Source organism: Lycium ferocissimum, chromosome 2 (assembly GCF_029784015.1).
Source record: "Lycium ferocissimum isolate CSIRO_LF1 chromosome 2, AGI_CSIRO_Lferr_CH_V1, whole genome shotgun sequence".
NCBI lineage: Eukaryota > Viridiplantae > Streptophyta > Magnoliopsida > Solanales > Solanaceae > Lycium > Lycium ferocissimum.
In genome coordinates, this window is record NC_081343.1 from 38,499,674 (window position 1) to 38,516,779 (window position 17,106).

General features: G+C 33.8%; 2 protein-coding genes across 2 annotated transcripts; one reads left to right on the plus strand and one right to left on the minus strand.

Moving 5' to 3' along the window:
• Positions 1-41: 41 nt before the first annotated feature.
• On the minus strand, positions 42-962 carry LOC132048020 (phytosulfokines-like). The gene is made up of 2 exons (XM_059438970.1): positions 501-962; positions 42-324 (listed from the first exon to the last, which is right to left on the minus strand). The coding sequence occupies exons 1-2, from the start codon at positions 621-623 to the stop codon at positions 196-198; spliced, it is 252 nt and encodes an 83-aa protein (XP_059294953.1). The 5' UTR covers positions 624-962; the 3' UTR covers positions 42-195.
• Positions 963-9,760: 8,798 nt separating this feature from the next.
• On the plus strand, positions 9,761-16,976 carry LOC132036530 (uncharacterized). The gene is given in 8 exon segments (XM_059426886.1): positions 9,761-10,142; positions 10,729-10,775; positions 10,878-10,992; positions 15,417-15,461; positions 15,551-15,610; positions 15,721-15,816; positions 16,616-16,675; positions 16,677-16,976. Coding segments are annotated over 8 exon segments (777 nt in total). The 5' UTR covers positions 9,761-9,854; the 3' UTR covers positions 16,743-16,976.
• The last annotated feature ends 130 nt before the right edge of the window (positions 16,977-17,106 follow it).

The following is a 17,106-nucleotide window of genomic DNA, read 5'->3' on the forward strand; positions in this document are numbered from 1 at the left end:
CGAACTATACTGAGAGGAAGGTTGTGTAATTCAACAAGGGATAGAGCAAGAGAAATTGAATGAGTATCAGTTACAACCGCGTTCTCGTATAGTTACATTGGTTAGACCTATTATAAGGCTATAACTAGATTGTACCAAGCACCATAAATTAAAAACAAACAGAGTTTTCCCCTAAAAGAACTGATTCTCTTCCCTTCAGGGGTTTTGATTTTGGGTGTAGATATAATCAAGATGAGCAGCCAATGTCCTTCTCTCCAGACATTCTCTTTCTTGTGGTCCTTTGCAGCTCTCTTCCGCTTCAATTTGTTTTGGTTCAACAACATCCTAAAACGAATCAAAAGCAGCAAATATCCATTTTTAATATAAGCATGGAAAATTTACCAAGTATCAAACATCGAAGTTTTTTTATATGCATGCTCTTTCCAATTCATCGATCCTATATATGGTGTCAACTGTTTTAAAACATAAGATAAGGTATATATAGTATAGTTAATAGTTACCTGATGTTGATTCTTGTTGAGGGTGGCGTGGAAAAAAGCTGGCTGGGGACGAGCTGCATAAGATAGGGTAAAGAAGAGGACGAGGATTATGAAGATGAAGAAACTGATACGAGCTTTAGACATGGTTGGTTCTTCCAAATAAGATGAAGGAGATAATGCTCTATAGCTCTTCTGATTCTATACACTGTAATTAATAGGATGAACTTAATTTATACTGCAAATATGAGAGAAGGATAATCCCAAAAGTGAGTGTGAGCGCCGAAAAGTCAAAGGGGCGGCTTTTACGACTCCATAAATGAAGAACTATATTTTATGTGGACTAAATAAAGTGTAAAACAAAGATTCTGGAAGAGGAGCTTGGTGGAAATTTGAGGTCTGATAATTAACACGAGAACGACAAGAATGGGCAGAGGTTGGTTTAAAAGTTGAAGTGATTGAAGGCGACCACGGTAATTTTATGATGGAGAACGTTTGACTATATATATATAACGCCAATCGTAAACTGATCGACTTCCTTTGTCCTTTACAATCATATAGTATCTGATGATACATTCACCGACAGTTTATATTGTGTATGATTCATTAAAACATTCATTAATCTGACTAATTTAAATTTATATTGTATATGATCTAGTTGGAACGGAAAGCGCCCTCTAAATGCTTTGATATTTGATATGAAGTGCTAAGCTATATATTTAAAGTACAAAGATGCAATAAGAGAAAAATATATAGTTGCGTGCTTAGTTTTTCCTCCATTTTCACGTGAGAATTACAAGATTGATCTCCAACAGTTGGATCAACTTTTTCTCAAGGCTAGCTAATAGTACGTAAAAGTTGATTAAAAATGATAATTGTGCATGCGGATGAATGATGGGTTTGAATATTAAAATCTCACATGTATAAAGCTAGATTCTGTGGAAGGTTATTATTAACTAAATCCAGGAAGACGTGCTTAATTGTGAAGTTATTTATTAGTAGTATTGTAACAGTTTACTTAAGTTGACCAAACCTGTAGGAATCCAACGAATGTTTGCTTAAAGAAAAGTGCAAGAACAAATAGACACTCTTTTAGCGCTTTCGGCCGCTTTAAGTACAAATTGCCTTCTTTTTTGTTTTTTGACTAAGCGAAAGACACTATGTTCTTTTCTTCCTTTAAATTATAAATGAAAAAAGAGAGGAATATAAGTTTGACCTTAGATAAATCCCGAGAAAATGAAAAAAACATATGGGTCGTTTGGTTCAAAGATAAGTTATACATGGATTAGTAATGCAAGAATTACTAATGTAGGAATTAGTTATTTACTTATACATGGATTAGTAATACATGAGATTTTTTTTTTTATTGGGTGTTTGGTTCATTGCACTAAAATTAGACACAAAAGATACTATTTGAATATTTATTGATATTTAAAATTAAAAAACAATTTGTTAATAATATACGCTTAAATGCTTGATCTTTATAGGTATGTTGGAACAAAACATTGCTAGTTTTTGTTAGGAAAAAATAGCACAATATTGATATTGAACTTGGAATTAAAAAATAGTAACCAAATTATCACAAACACTGTGTCGTGGCAAACCACTGCCTTGAAAGCAATTTTCGGCCCGACACCGGTACAAATCGTTCACAGCCGATCGCTCCCCAAGGTTTCACAGTTCTTCCAGAAATGTGTACTCGTGGCTGGAAGTTGGAGTATTTTGCACAAAATACAATTGCCCAGATTTCTAGAGGAAACAAAAAGGGTAGAGAAAAAGGATAATTTTTTGGTAGTTGATATGTTCTCAAAGGTTTTCAATTTATAGGGAAATGCTAATGCGTAGCATTTACAGACAATACATTATTACAAAAATCAATACATCAGTTATTGACGTTTAATAACATGAGTTATCGTAAATGAGTTATTCCTCCATTCAACGAAAAATGCATTGAAAGATCAGGAGTTTGTCATGAATGAAAGGAATTCATTCATTCAAAGAAGTTACATTACTCCAACAATTAAAGACTTTGCATTAATCTCAACAGTTTTGTGATTTTAACTTTTTATCCATGTATAAGCAATCCATGAATAGTTATCCCATGATAGTGGTGGTATAAGATAATACGCCCTATGGTGTGTTAGATAATTCATGGTGGTGGTATAAGATAATACGCCCTATGGTGTGTTAGATAATTCATGTATAGTGAAACATGCCCCAAATGAAAACCAAACATGGTACTACAAAATCAGACCACATATAATACCATGACTATTTTATCTAAGACCTCCTACCAAACGAGCTCATAGTGGCTTATATTTGCTATTGGTTTAGAAATAATTTTTAAATATATACCTCTAATTGTTTTAGTCCTTTATCTTTACTATAACTTTGAGCATTTGCAGTATCCATTACACTAAAAACTCACGATATCGGCTACTTTGAACTGAATTCGCTCATGAGAGATATGTGAACAATTTAAAGAGAATAAACCATCAGGATTATCCTATCTAAGCAGATGGATGTTTGATCTTTTATGTGCATTAGGGTGTACATGGAGCGGATTGGTTTGGATTTTTTAAATGCCAAACCGAACCAATTGCATCGGGGTTTTCAACCTCGGGTTTTCTCGGGTTATTCAGTTTTCTAGGGTTTTTCGGGTTTTTTTTTTTTCCGGAAAAGTCTTCATACAAAACTTCTTATTTTTCCTTCAAATATTTCTTTAGTCCTAGTAAGATACGTAATTAAGATGTTTCTTAAGAAAATTACACAAAATGTGAGATGAGTGATGACAATGATTAAAATATTGAACAAAAAAGATAATAAAATCTGTTAAGAATAAATATTGCTAATTAATAAGCCATAAAGAAAATGACCCTAATCTAAAAGTAAGAAGTCATGCTAAAATAAGTACGGCTAATAAGTTTAATTACATGACAAAGAAAAAAAGATTAAGTTATGTATTTTCACTCTCTAAACCAATTATGCAAAAACTAAAGAATAGATATCCAATATTATTATCATTCCTAGTGTTAGAATTGAATTCTTTGTTAGCATTAGTGTTGAGTTAGTTGTGGTTTGGACTTTATTTGAGTTACTAACATTCATGGGATATAAAACTTATTGACATTCAAAATTCTGAGTTCAAGCTTGAAATAATATGATAAAAGACAAAAATTATGAAAAACAATTAAAAAATATTTATAAAGTACATTACGAATAAATATTTTTATACACCAAACCAAACCAAATCAAATATGGTCAGGTTTTTTTTTCAACATCAAACCAAGTCAAACCAAACCACTAATCGGGCTTTTTCCTCAGTTTGAATCGATTTATCGATTTGATGCGGTTTATCGGATTCTCTTTGCACACCCCTAAACCCATTATTGTGCATTATAAGGTGCCTTCTACTCACGTACGATCAAGAGAAGAAAGTCCTAATGACTTCTTCTTTTTTTTTTTTTTTTTTTTTTTTAGTTTAAACAGTTTACGGCTGTGTCTTACTAGCCAATTACGTCAAAGTTAACTCCTATCGTCTGTTTTTAAGTCTAACACGAATCAAATGGGCTCAGTTTTGACGAATTTAAAAAGACTAAATTAATTTGCTCAAGCGTATATTTGAAAGACTACTTCAGATCGATCCGCAAATGTATAAGGGAATTATATTTGTCATTTTCTCGAGCAATCCAACTAATTCGCTTTTTAAGAATGAAAACGGAAGCATTAATGGTTGCTTCCATGACTCGAACCTGTGACTTATAAGTCAAACTGAGACAACTTTACCGTTGCTTCAAAGCCCCTTCATATTTTGTTTTCTAGAACCAGGTCTTATTTTTTCGAGGATTTTGTTAACTCGTAAAATTTCAGATTTGTTATTTTTTATACTTTAAGTCATAGGTCTATATTGTTCCTTTTTATTATATATTAAAATTCAAATATGTCAATTAGAAAATATGAATCAGGTCACGTAAAACTCAAAAAAGGATAGGAGAAAATTTAAAACTTTAATACAATCTAAAAGAAGGAGCTCTTTAGAGGAAATCAATTATCACAAAAACTGTTAACAAAGTTGTGTTTCAAAAAGCTAGATAAAAGAAATTAATGTCAAAGTTTATTTTCATATAGTTTCAAAATTTAAGGCCTCCCAATAAAATGTGGCTTTAGGCTATCAATATTATTGAGCTGTCCCTGTCCTTTAGTTCAATACATACGCCAAGTATGACAAGCCTTCAGAGATTAATTACAAAATGACTACTTAATTTTTTTTTTTTCCGAAAGTTTGAGACTGCGACCATTCATGAAAGGCAATGAATGACAAAAATAAAACGGAAAAGGGCCAAGATTATCCCTGAACTTTGAAAAATAGTTTATTCATACCCTTCGTTATACTATTGGGCCAATTATGTCCTTACCGTTATACTATGGTCAAATTTACCCCCAATCTAAATGGACTACCACGTGTCCTAATCCTAGACGCCCAAGCCATTTCCCCCCCAATAATTTCATCCGGATCCAAACCAGTTTTTGCTTATTTCAGACCCAAATACAATCCCTTATTTTCCAAAAAATGACTTAAAAACAATTTTCGACAAGATGAAATAGAGTGAACTCCTCACAAGTTGCGTTAAAAGTGAGAGTCAAAGCGCAATTTTGAATTCAAAACCTAGATATTTCTCATGCTGACTGTGAAATCTCATCTTTTGGTACTTGTCTTTTCCTTGGTGAGTTAACAGTTGCAGGCCATGAAAAAGAGGGAACCTTTGCAAAGGGGCTTATAAGTAGTGAATTGATCTTGTAACGTACCATTAACAAATACAACCAGAGGTTTCCAAGAGATGGCATCTTCTCGGACAATCTTGCCTGACAATTCTGAACTACCGATTAATCTCCTCTCGAAACAAGGAATTACAAAATTTCTTTAAATTTGTGAACCACATGATTGACCAGATAAAAAGTTTAATCCCAATTCGAGTCACGAAGCTTCAACTTAGTTCAAGACTGCAAGGTAAAATCACTGAGTTCGACTAGGTGATGAAATCCCTAGCAAAGCTCAACTTCACTGAGTTGTTCCTTCACTCTGTAAACATAAAAACATTGCCTTCGGTCAAGCCAAGATTAAAACGTTCACTGAATGATCTTTATATGAAACATGTTTCATTTTTAGAATGAAAACAAACCATACGAATGCTTTCTTGATTAGATTCCTTTAACTAAGTCATTAACTAAAGCTCCATTGAAGTTCTTCATTTTTCCGATCCACGAAGTGCTCTTTACAGTAATGCTTATACCACTAATAAAAAAGATATATAAAGAAGATAATTCTTTGTGACATTGAAATCTCAGCTAAATGATAAAGGATTGTAATTGGGTTTGAAATAAGCAAAAACGGGTTGGGTGAAATAATTTCATCCGGGGCGGATTCGGATAATTATTTGATCCGGATGAAATTATTGGGAGAAAATGGGATGGGCATTTAAGTTAGGGGTAAAGTTGGACCATAGTATAACGGTAAGAGCATAATTGGCCCAATAGTATAATGAAGGGTATGGATAAACTATTTCTCAAAGTTCAGGGGTACTTTTGGCCCTTTTTCAAAAATAAAATGTTGTACCTGTGGAAATTTTTGAGAATATTTAAGGACCCGTTTGACTATGAAAATTATTCACTTTTTTCCTGAATATTTTTTCATTTTTTTCACTTTATGGTCTTTGGCCATAAAAATTCCAACTACAAGTTGTATTTGGAATTTGGAAAACAACCAAAAACTTGTCATTCACTTTTTTCACTTTTTGCATTTTCTGTTTTGGACCTTTACTTTTGTTTTTTTATTTTCAATTTAAATCCCAATAGTTTTTATATTGCTCAATTTTTACCCTAAAATTTCAAGAACTTTTTTCACTGGTCAGAGACAACTTATGTTGCTCAGTTGCTCTCCACTCAAACAACATTGAACATTATGTGCTAAAAAGCCTCTAAAAGAAAAGAAGCAAGTGGAAATTTTGCAACAAAACCATATTTAGAGATGCTATATTTTCTGTGTACACCAGTAAGCATCCCGGTTCCAAACTTTTAATGGAAGAAACCATTACTTTTGAGCACTCCATATGTTGATTTCAAGTATAATTGTTATATTTCTCACACCAGTTATGTTTATTAATTGCTTTGGGTGGTTTTGCTAGTTTTTAGAAATTGGAGGATATAAATCATATTTTATGTTTTTTTAGAGAAAGTACATTTCAACAACCAAATATTATTTGCAAAAACTATGGCCAAACACAACTCCCAGTTCAAAAATTCCAAAAAAAGTGATTTTTTTTTGGGATAAGGCACGTTACCCCCCTGAACTATACCCGAATTTGCTACGACACACCTTACCTTTCCCAGGGTCCTATTACCCCCCTAAACTTATTTAAAACGGAATAATTAACCCCCTAAACGCTGATGCCCACTCTCATATGAGAGAGTGACATACACTCTCCTTGCCACATGTGTATTTATTTGTTTTCTTTTTATTTTTTAATTTTTTCAGCTTACGTGTCAATTTTTTTTAAAATAAAAATAAAAAACTGAATTTTCATTAAAAAAAATGAGTTTTAAAACCCGTCTTTTTTTTTTAATTTGAAAATTTGATTTTTTTAAACCCATTTAAAAAAAAAAAAAAAAAAAAACTAAAAACATGGATTAAAAAACTGAATTTTCTTTTAAAAAAAGGATTTTTAAAACCCTTTTAAAAAAAAAATTGATTTTTTTTTAAAACCCGTTTTTGAAAAAGAAAAAAAAACTGAAAAATGATTTTTTTTTTTTTTAAATATGGAAAAATGGATTTGTTAAAAATATGGAAAACTTGATTATTTTTTTAAAATGTCTTAAAAAATCTTGATTTTCATGATTTCATTTTCTTAGGACACTTTTATTTTTCAAATAAAATCCGGAAAAGTGTTTTTCTTGCCAAAATGTGAAAAAAACTGAATTTTTATAAAATTTTGAAAAAATTAATTATTTTCTTAACATGTGGAAAACCCGTTTTTTAAAACTAAATGTGGAAGACTAGATTTATTTTCAAATTTTTAAGAAAAAAAAATTAAGTTTTCCCCTTTTTTATGTTTCTCACTCTCTCAAAGAGAGTGAAACACACTCTCTTTGCCACATTAGCATTTAGGGGGGTAATTATTCCGTTTTAAATAAGTTTAGGGGGGTAATAGGGCGGAAAGGTAAGGTGTGTCGTAGAAGAATTAGATAGTTCGGGGGGGGGTAATGGTGCCTTATCCCTTTTTTTTTTTTAATTTCTATGGCCAAACGCCTACTAATTGTTTCTAGATGGATATAAAACCATTTTAGAATACTTGGAGTGGGATAAAATTTTAACAAAAGGATATCAATATCTAATAAAAATAAGTAATATAATTGTACATTACATTTTCGAGAGATGCTAGTGTTATTCTCGCAAATTGGCGCTAATGATGTTCTAATGGGACTCGAGATTATGTTGAGTGTTTCACTTTATTAATGACTTTCCGTGGGAAAGTTTGTCAGTCTTCCGATAAAAATTCCATTAATTTGAAACTCCAGTAACTCCATTTTATTGATAACAATGTTTCTTCGATTTTGAAGAAATAGGGCAATCACCAAAAGTGATAAAGAAGTATGGCTTAAGTCTATCTTCCGCCATCTAAACTTATCCACAGATTCCTCTTAGACACCTCAACTCAAAACTACACTTATTGAACGCCTCTATTATGTCGGATTTGAACCACTTAAACACTTTTTGCTGACATGACAAAATGTGGGTAATGCACACACATCAGACTCGTGAAAGGACATTAGTTAGCCAAAAAAAAAAATCTCTTCTCTTCATTGTGTTATCTCCCTACCACCACTCCGCTGCCACTTCGCCACCGCCGCCACCACCATCCATAGCTCCTTCCCCTTCTTTCTCAATCTCCAGCCATTCATCTTCTCCACATCGCAAATATCTTAGCAGCAACGAAATTCCATTTTTTCCGGCAAAGTTCAATCCCGACATGCACTTTTATAAATATAATATAACAATAATGAATCACATGACTAAGCAAAAGAAATTGATTGGTAAAAAGAAAAGAAGAGATTTTCAACGAAAAGGAAAATCAGATATGGGGCCTAAAATAAATTTCCGACGTAAACCCATTTTTCCGGCAAGATCGATAGAATTCACTATTTTTTTGGGGCAAAACTCCATTCTTGCTCCTTGTACCAATGAAAAATGAGATGGGGGAGGGAAATGGGATGGGAATGAAGGTTAATAGTTGGAAAATGAAATGAGGAAGGAAGGTGAAGTCGGGGCTGTTGCGGTTGGGGAGTTACCAGAAGACGGTAGGGTTTGGGAGGGGTGGGTGTTCTAGAAAATAGGTTTTTTATTTTTCTTTTATTATTAAAATATATTTTAATTAGTTAAATAGATTTTAAATAGTTTTTCTTTTTGTTCTTCTTATAATTAATTTTTAAATAATTTGTTTGACTCAAATGCCACATGTCATTATTTAATTTGTGAACTTTGTCATGTCACCCGCGAGCGAACTACACAGATTTTATACTTTTGGCTGATTATCGACACACATTTTGTCATGTCACTTTTGGCTGGTGAAGTGCACAAACAACCACTATTTTAGTTGCTCTTTGACAAATGGTCAAAAATTACAATGTAGTGCAAATCTAGCTAGTTTGTATTAAGTGAATTAGTCTCAGGTCAAAATACCCCTCTATGTAGGACAAAAAAAACGATAGTTAACCAAAGTCAAGCATGCTTATTAGGTGGGGAATCGAACGAACACCAATAAGATAGAAGTTAGATAGCCAACAAATTGGACTACTATGATTTCCAACACTAGCAGGAACCTAACTTTATATATGGATAGTAATTTAATAAATTGTATAATCTACCTTTTGTTCTTACTATGAAGTAGGGCAACATTATTAGCTATTTAAAACTCTCTTTCTCTAGAAGTTATTAGGTAATACAATTGTTTTACTTATTTGAATTCAAAATTTCTCACGAAATAGGCGCAAATTCGATTTACACCGAGGATTTAAAAACTTTAGAATTTTCTTATTGTATGATTTATTTTGATGAAAACTTCTTAAATTGTATCTTCGTTAGTTCAGGATATTAATTTTCGCCTTGATAAATAATTATATGAAACTTTCTTTTTCAACAAATTTAGCCCCAAACTTAGTAAAGACATGAAAAAGAGGTAGAAAACGTGGCCTAACAAGAAGCAGCAAATTACACAGTTACACTAACTGGGGGCCAAATGCCAATAACCACACAAAAATTACAAAGGCATCTCTTGTCCTTTGATACATAATTTTCATTTCAACATTGAACCCAAGTAATTAGACATGGCAAGCATGGCATCTTCAACAACAGTTGCAAAGTTGCCTTCTTTTTGTTCCTTGTCTCCAAAAACCTTCAAGTTTCTTGACCCTTTCCCTTGTACTACTACTTCTCTCACTGCTACTGCATCTCTATTCTCTTCAAGACCAAAAAGAATTTCTAATTTTGTTGCTAAAGCTTCTTCTTCAACCACTGCCTTTCCTCAAGACATCGGTGATGTCCTTTCACATGTTACAATTTTCACTGCCACTGCTCAGTCTGTCAAGTTTGAGGACCTTTGGGATCAAAATGAGGTATTAATATTTTGCTCCCTCTTATTTCAAGAATTTATTTTAACCTGCTGTGTTAATTCCTGAATGGCTAAAGAAGAATTCTTTCTTACTGTAACTAGTCCCTCGGTCCCAATTTATGTGATTCACTACTAATGAAATTCAACAACTTTTTTTGAAATTTATGGTCTAAACACATTTGTGTGGCTGTACATCAATCTAGTTAAGCTAAGATGACAAGTTTAAAGTTAAATCGTTGCCAAATATAAAAAGAGACATCATTCTTTTTCGGACAAACAAGTTGAGACAGAATACCTAGTTGTGCATCTCTACTTGTGGTCTGTGGAATGTACCAGTGAAGTATTGCCAGGGTGATTGAAGCCATATAGAAGAAAAAAAGAAGGCAAATTACTTAATCTGGGAAACTTACGGGAAATAATTTGGTGGCGCGTGTGTGGTTTTAATGGAAAAATGGGGCTTTTGCTTATGTTATCCTGTAGTTAACTAGTTCATTTCATGTTTCAAATGGCTGGCCGACGTTTTTGGGTAACATATTTCCATTTGTTATCGCCTATTTAAGATTTTGTTATTGGGTCGTTTCGTTCACCAGGGAATAGCTGTTGTTGCACTTCTGAGGCATTTTGGCTGCCCTTGCTGGTAAAATATGACACCATTTGCTTTCCAAACTATTTATTTTGGTGTTTTATCTCCAATTTCTATTTTTGATATCCTTGTTTTATATGCACTGTTATTTGTTAGCTGGGAACTTGCTAAAGCACTCAAAGAGTCAAAGGAGAGATTTGATTCTGCTGGTGTAAAGCTAATTGCTGTTGGTGTTGGTGCTCCTAACAAAGCTCGTATTCTTGCTGAAAGGGTATCTTGAATTCACCTTGATTGTTGCATTCTGTAGTCCACTTAAATAAATTTGCGAATGATTTACTTCTTTGACATATTTCTAATTGTTTCAAGTAAGCTAGTTACAGTCTTACTTTGTATTGCACTTTCTGTCATATCAAACTTATGGCTCAATTGGTGCCGTGAACTTAGGGTCCCTTCGGACATATATGCAAATTTGAAGTTGGAAAAAAGTGTTCGAAGTTGAAGTCGATTTCTTTTTTATTTTTTTTATTTTTATTGTGGAAGTTGAAATTTTGTTTGAATAGTTGAGTGAAAGTTGAATATCTAAAAAAACATATCGAAATCAGCTAAAAGTTCAACTTCAACTTGAAAAGAAAATATTCAAGTTCAAGTTCAAATTTTCTTCTTGATTTCACGAATAAAAGCTAACTTGCAAGCTTAAATCTCTTTATTTGCAAGTCAAATCCACAAACAAACACCACCTTACACTACTAAAAATAGTTGATTCAAGAAATTTCAAACGTGGTTTTTGCAAGAAGATAGTGTATGGCTTGCCTTAACTCTTGACTGACCTTAGTTTGTAAGCATAGTAACTATATGTTGTTGGTTGAAACTTGAAATCTGGGACTGTTTGTCTGATTTGGAAGAAATTGCTTAATTTTAATACTTAGATATAGTTAGTATGTTTTAAACGGAGAACCAGTGTGGATTTACGCCCGGTAAATCTATAACGAAGGCTATATTCTTCTTTTTATAACCGTGGTGTCCGGGCCAGCTTGTGCGCATCTCAACTAATTCACATGATACCTGCTATCTCCCACCAACAACAGGTACCAGTTAATTCTGTCCACCAAGGCTTAGACAGATGGGAAGAAATTACCTAGTCCGCTGGGATTTGAACCTGAGACCTCATAGTTCTCCTCCCACTTCATTGACCACTAGGCTACACCCTTGGGTGCTTTTGAAGGTTATATTCTTGCTAAGAATATTGATGAAAGTTTATCACGAGAGGAAGAACAATCTACACACAGTGCTAATTGACTTAGAGAAATCATATGATAGAATACCATGAAAGGTCATTTGGTGGGTGATGGAGAAGGAATGAATTCATAAAGAATATATTAATGCCATAAACGATATGTATAAAGGAGTTGTTACTAGTGTGAGAACAATAATTGGAGATATAAAGAAGTTCCTCATACATTAGGTCTATACCAAGAATTGACTACTCCGTCCGTCGCAATCTATGTGAAGGTGTTTGACTGAGCATGGAGTTGAAGAATTAAAGGAAGTGTTTTGAAACTTATGGTCTAAAATAAACCTTAGACATTTATGTGGCTATAAATCATGTCATTAAGGGTAAAATGGGTATTTTAAAGTTAAATTATTACTTAAATATAGAAAGTTGTCATTCTTTCTGGGACTGACTAAAAATGAAAGATTGTCGCATAAATTTGGACAGGAGGAGTACTTGTTTACCCTAATGGATGAGCTAACCAACAAAATACAAGATGAGGTCCCGTGGTGTATGCTATTTGCTGACGATAATGTTGGTTCATGAAACCAATGAGGGTGTCAAATAAAAGCTTGAACAGTGGAGAAGCACTTTAGAGAATAAGGGTATTAGGATAAGTAGAAGTAAGACTGGATACATGCACTGCAAGTTTAGTTAGCATGGGAAGAGCGAAGTTGAGGTTAGACTAGGCGGGATTGTGGTGCCAAAATATTTAGATATCTAGCTTTGTTGTTTCAAGAGAATGGAATGATAGATGCATATGTTAACATCAGATGGTTGAAAAGGAAAACTACTATCGGAGTTTTATGTGATTGGAGGCAAACTGAAAGGTATGTTCTATCAAACAGTTATATGACCGACAATGTTATATGGTAGTACATGTTGGGTCGCTAAATTCAAACATATCCCCTCGATGAGTGTTGCAGAGATGTGGATGCTAAGATAGATGTGGGCTCATACAAGATTAGATAAAATTAAAAGTGACCACATTCGCCCGAGGGTGCAAGTAGCACTCATTGAGGATCAAATGAGATAAGGCGCTTGAAATGGTTTGGTTATGGCCTGTGTCCACTTACAGATGCATCGCCTGTAGATGTGAAGAAGAGCTACAACTTCTTGGAATCAATGCAAACTTAGTGAAAAATATGGCATAATGAATGAAAAAGATCCATATAGGTGAAATCTACCGGTTTAGAATAGGTTTTCTTAGTCTTGTAACTTGTTAGTATGTTGATTTTGAACCTATTGCTTTTCTAGGAGTGTTTTGACCTTATCACAGATTTATATGCCAATAGAGAACTTTTAATAGTCGAGGTGTGTACAAGCTGGCCCAGCGGTTATAAAAATAAATAAATATGAGAATATTTAATATTATTACTATTATTATCGTTTATATATGGATTTGATTAGTTGAATTTTTATGCTAATCATTTCCCTGTTATTGCTGTCTTCTTCCTTTTGGTGGCGCAGTTCTCCCCTTTCTGTCCCCTTTTCCCATGTTAAAATTGCGAACGAGGTTAGCTAATTAATGTGGATTTTATCGGTTATATAGAGAAATTTGCTAAAATGAAGTGTTGACTGCTAAAGGTTTGGTTCTACTATGTGCAAATTATCTATTTCTGCGGTTTTATGCAAAATCCCCAGCTATATCGTTGAATAAGTTGCAGCAAATCAGTATGTAGTAATGAAACTGGTACTTAGTAGCAATTAACTACATATAGATACTTAGTAGCAATTAACTACATATAGATTTAGTAACAGGAGCAAAAGTATTTGGTAATGCATTCTTCAACTTTCCCTTTTTTAAATCTCGCATGGCGGAGCAGGGTTATTTTGTTGCTTGCTGTCAAGGTAATAGACTAGTAGGACCTTGAGCTCACTCCTTTGCTTTGAAGGTTTTCTGAAATATTGGAAATAAAGGCTTCTTCCTTAAGAAGTAAAGCCTAATTGTACTCAATGAAAATGTGGACTAACATTGGAGGTTTGATATGTATATGTTAAAAGTTAAAAAAATGTACTAACGAAAAACGTCAATTAAAGTTGAGTTATGGTAATATATAATTCAAACAATAAGAAGAAGAACAAGAGTTGGGAATTAATGGAGGGACTCGAAATACTTCCTTTGTTCTGCGTGAGGGGACGGGGATTGAAAACTGAAAACTGATCCGACACTCTGATGATTATCTGCTGAAAATGATTTCGCAATTTGTCATTTTGCTTTATTCTTGTTTTGCATGCCATGTTTATTCGAGCAAGTAGACGGATGTGTCCAGAACATACATAGTGACTTTTCATTGTCGTACGTCCTTGATGTTGGAATGTTTGTCGAGGAATTAGGACTAGAATTGAAAGTTGATTTCGTTGGGAAAGAATTACATAAGGAGGACTTTGTAAGTATATCTCAGAAATTGTGTAGTCACACACTGGCTTTAGACGTCATGTTGTATTTGACTGTTTGATTGCATTATGCTTTGTCAAACAACTCATGATGGAAATGGTTATGAAATTGAGTATGTGTTTGGTCAAAATGTTTTGGAAAACATTTTCTCTAGGAAAAAAAGTTCCTTAAAAAATGAGGAAAATGACTTCCCTAATGGAAGTAGGGAAAACAAGTACCATAAGTGAAATTCCAAGTTCATTGTCTCTGCACAACAACCCCCCCCCCCCCCCTCCCTCTTCTTGATCCTCCACCCCCATAGTGTTTTGCTACATTACATAAAATGCTCTTGAGATAATATTTTTTTTTACTTCCTTACCAAACATTGGGAAATAAGGAAGACAACCACTTGTTTTCCAAGAAACATTTTTTGGGAAGACGTTTTCCATGGAAAACATTTTCCTTCATGCCAAACATACTCTGAGAGAAAAGGTAAGAGATATATTGTGTTCTATGCTCTATTAATATTTACACCTCTATAAGTGATATCTGGTGTGGTAAAATGCATTTATGTTGAACTCCTATGATCCACAGGCTGCTTTGCTCCATCTGATGCAGAGCAGATCGAGCCTTATTCACAGGAAATAAGCTGCAGAACAGATCCAATGAAGTAGTTTCAATTTTGGACTCGTACATAATAGTAGTATTTTCAATGGCTTTCTTAATTTGGATTTCATAAAGGGCGATACCAACTAGGTGGAAGTAAGGTTTAGTGATGTTGGTATACTTACATTAGGACAATGTTATAGACGTACATTAGCGGGGATTACTTTCTCTTAAAAGATTTAATTTATTGACCATGGAATGGAACGGGTCCAAATGGGTGGAACAAAAATTGAGGATTCATAAGGTGACCCAAACTTGTTTAGTACTGTGGCGTAGTATTTGTTGTTCTTGACTTATACTGCTAATTGATCATGCTGTTAACAACTTGATTGTGTTTTTTGACGATCCTGACTGATTCGTTTCGCTTCATATTTGTGGCTAGTTACCATTTCCTTTGGATTGCTTGTATGCTGATCCAGACCGTAAGGTTAGTATCTATCTCCATAACTATGTAAATACTTCATTTTGCTTGACATTTTTTTCTTTTAAGATTTTGACACTTCCCTTGTATCTCAGGCATACGATGTTCTAGGCCTGTATTATGGTTTTGGGCGCACATTCTTCAACCCAGCAAGTGTAATGATCTCAAGGAGTTTCCCTTCATATAAAAGATCATTCTGTCCATAAGAATTACTTGATCTATTAGTTACCTAATTTTCCCTTTACTTGGTGACTTAACATGCCAGGCTAAAGTTCTTTCTAGATTCGAAGAACTGCGGGAAGCTACAAAGAACTACACTATTGAAGCCACCCCTGATGACAGAAGTGGTGTCTTGCAGCAGGTTTAAGCTCTTCCTTCACTGTTGCATTGTTGTTCATGAACTAGGGGTGTCAAGTTTAGCCCATGAAAATATAACCCGTTCAACTCCTCCAGACGTGAGCTGGTTGGGCTGGAGGTATATTAGTGGGCAGGTCTTTTTGGGCATTGCCAAGTTAGCTCATATAAAATCTTAGGACAATTTGGACTTCATATGAGCCAGAGTTAGCTCATGTAAAAGATTGGACCAATTTAGGCTTGCATATGAAGCCCACATTGACCCATAAAAAATCTTATGAAACATAGAAGAGTAAGCCTCTTTGAGTTTGATTTGTTTGATATAGCCATGATAAATTGAAGAAAAAGCTTTATTAGTTTGATTTGGTTATTAAACAAATTATAAAGAGCAAATAAACAAATGAAAAATGATTTTGACCCAAATTGATCGGCTCATCTTGACCCAAGAAAATTTTGAACGGGCTGTGATCCAACCTGTCTTGTTGTTTTTACCCCTTTAAACCAGAGGCAGAGGCAGGTCCAGGGCTTGAAGTTTATGTGTTACTATAGCAACTTCAAGTAAATATACAATAACTTGGTTCATAGTCAAATATGTATAGCTTAATATTTAGTAAATGTCTTATAATACATATATACCGTCTAAACAAAAGCTACTGGTTCACGTGGACTCACATTACATTATAGATTTGCCTCTGATTTTAACCCGCCCAAATGTAGTTCACCCGCCCGTTTGACAACCCTATAATCATGATTGCTCTAGAGCCCTTGGTGTGAGATGGTAATATTCATTTGTATGTTGATATCAGGGAGGGATGTTTCTCTTCAAAGGAAAGCAATTGTTGTACGCATGGAAGGATGAAGGGACTGGAGTCTGGAGACCATGCTCCCATGGAAGATATCTTTGATATCTGCTGCAAAGTTCCTGTTGCATAATGCCTTCAAAGAGTTTCATGCATCTCTATTCCAAGGGAACTGGATGCATATATAGGTTTTGTTTTCTACTTGTGTATGTTGTATGTAAATCTGGAGGTCATAACTTAATGTTATAATAGAGCATAACTGATGACAATGAGAGGTAACTAGTTCATAGCAAATTTTGAAAATGTATGCAAGTATATATTATAAATATAGTATTTGAAAAATCACAAAAAGTTATTTTTTGGTAAACTTTGGTATCATCGTAGTTTCATAGGAAAGCTAAACTTGTAATGTTGAATCTTATTGTACATTGATAAAAGGATCAATTAGAAGTTAAATTTTGTAAATAAACATTTTAGTGGAATATCTTTATAGTTTA

Bases quoted from the DNA above. Each gene is read 5' to 3' on its own strand.
- LOC132048020 (XM_059438970.1), bottom strand. From the start codon at position 623: ATGTCTAAAGCTCGTATCAGTTTCTTCATCTTCATAATCCTCGTCCTC. The intron at 325-500 runs GTAACTATTAAC...GATTCGTTTTAG, and splicing joins TCAACAAGAATCAACATCAG to GATGTTGTTGAACCAAAACA.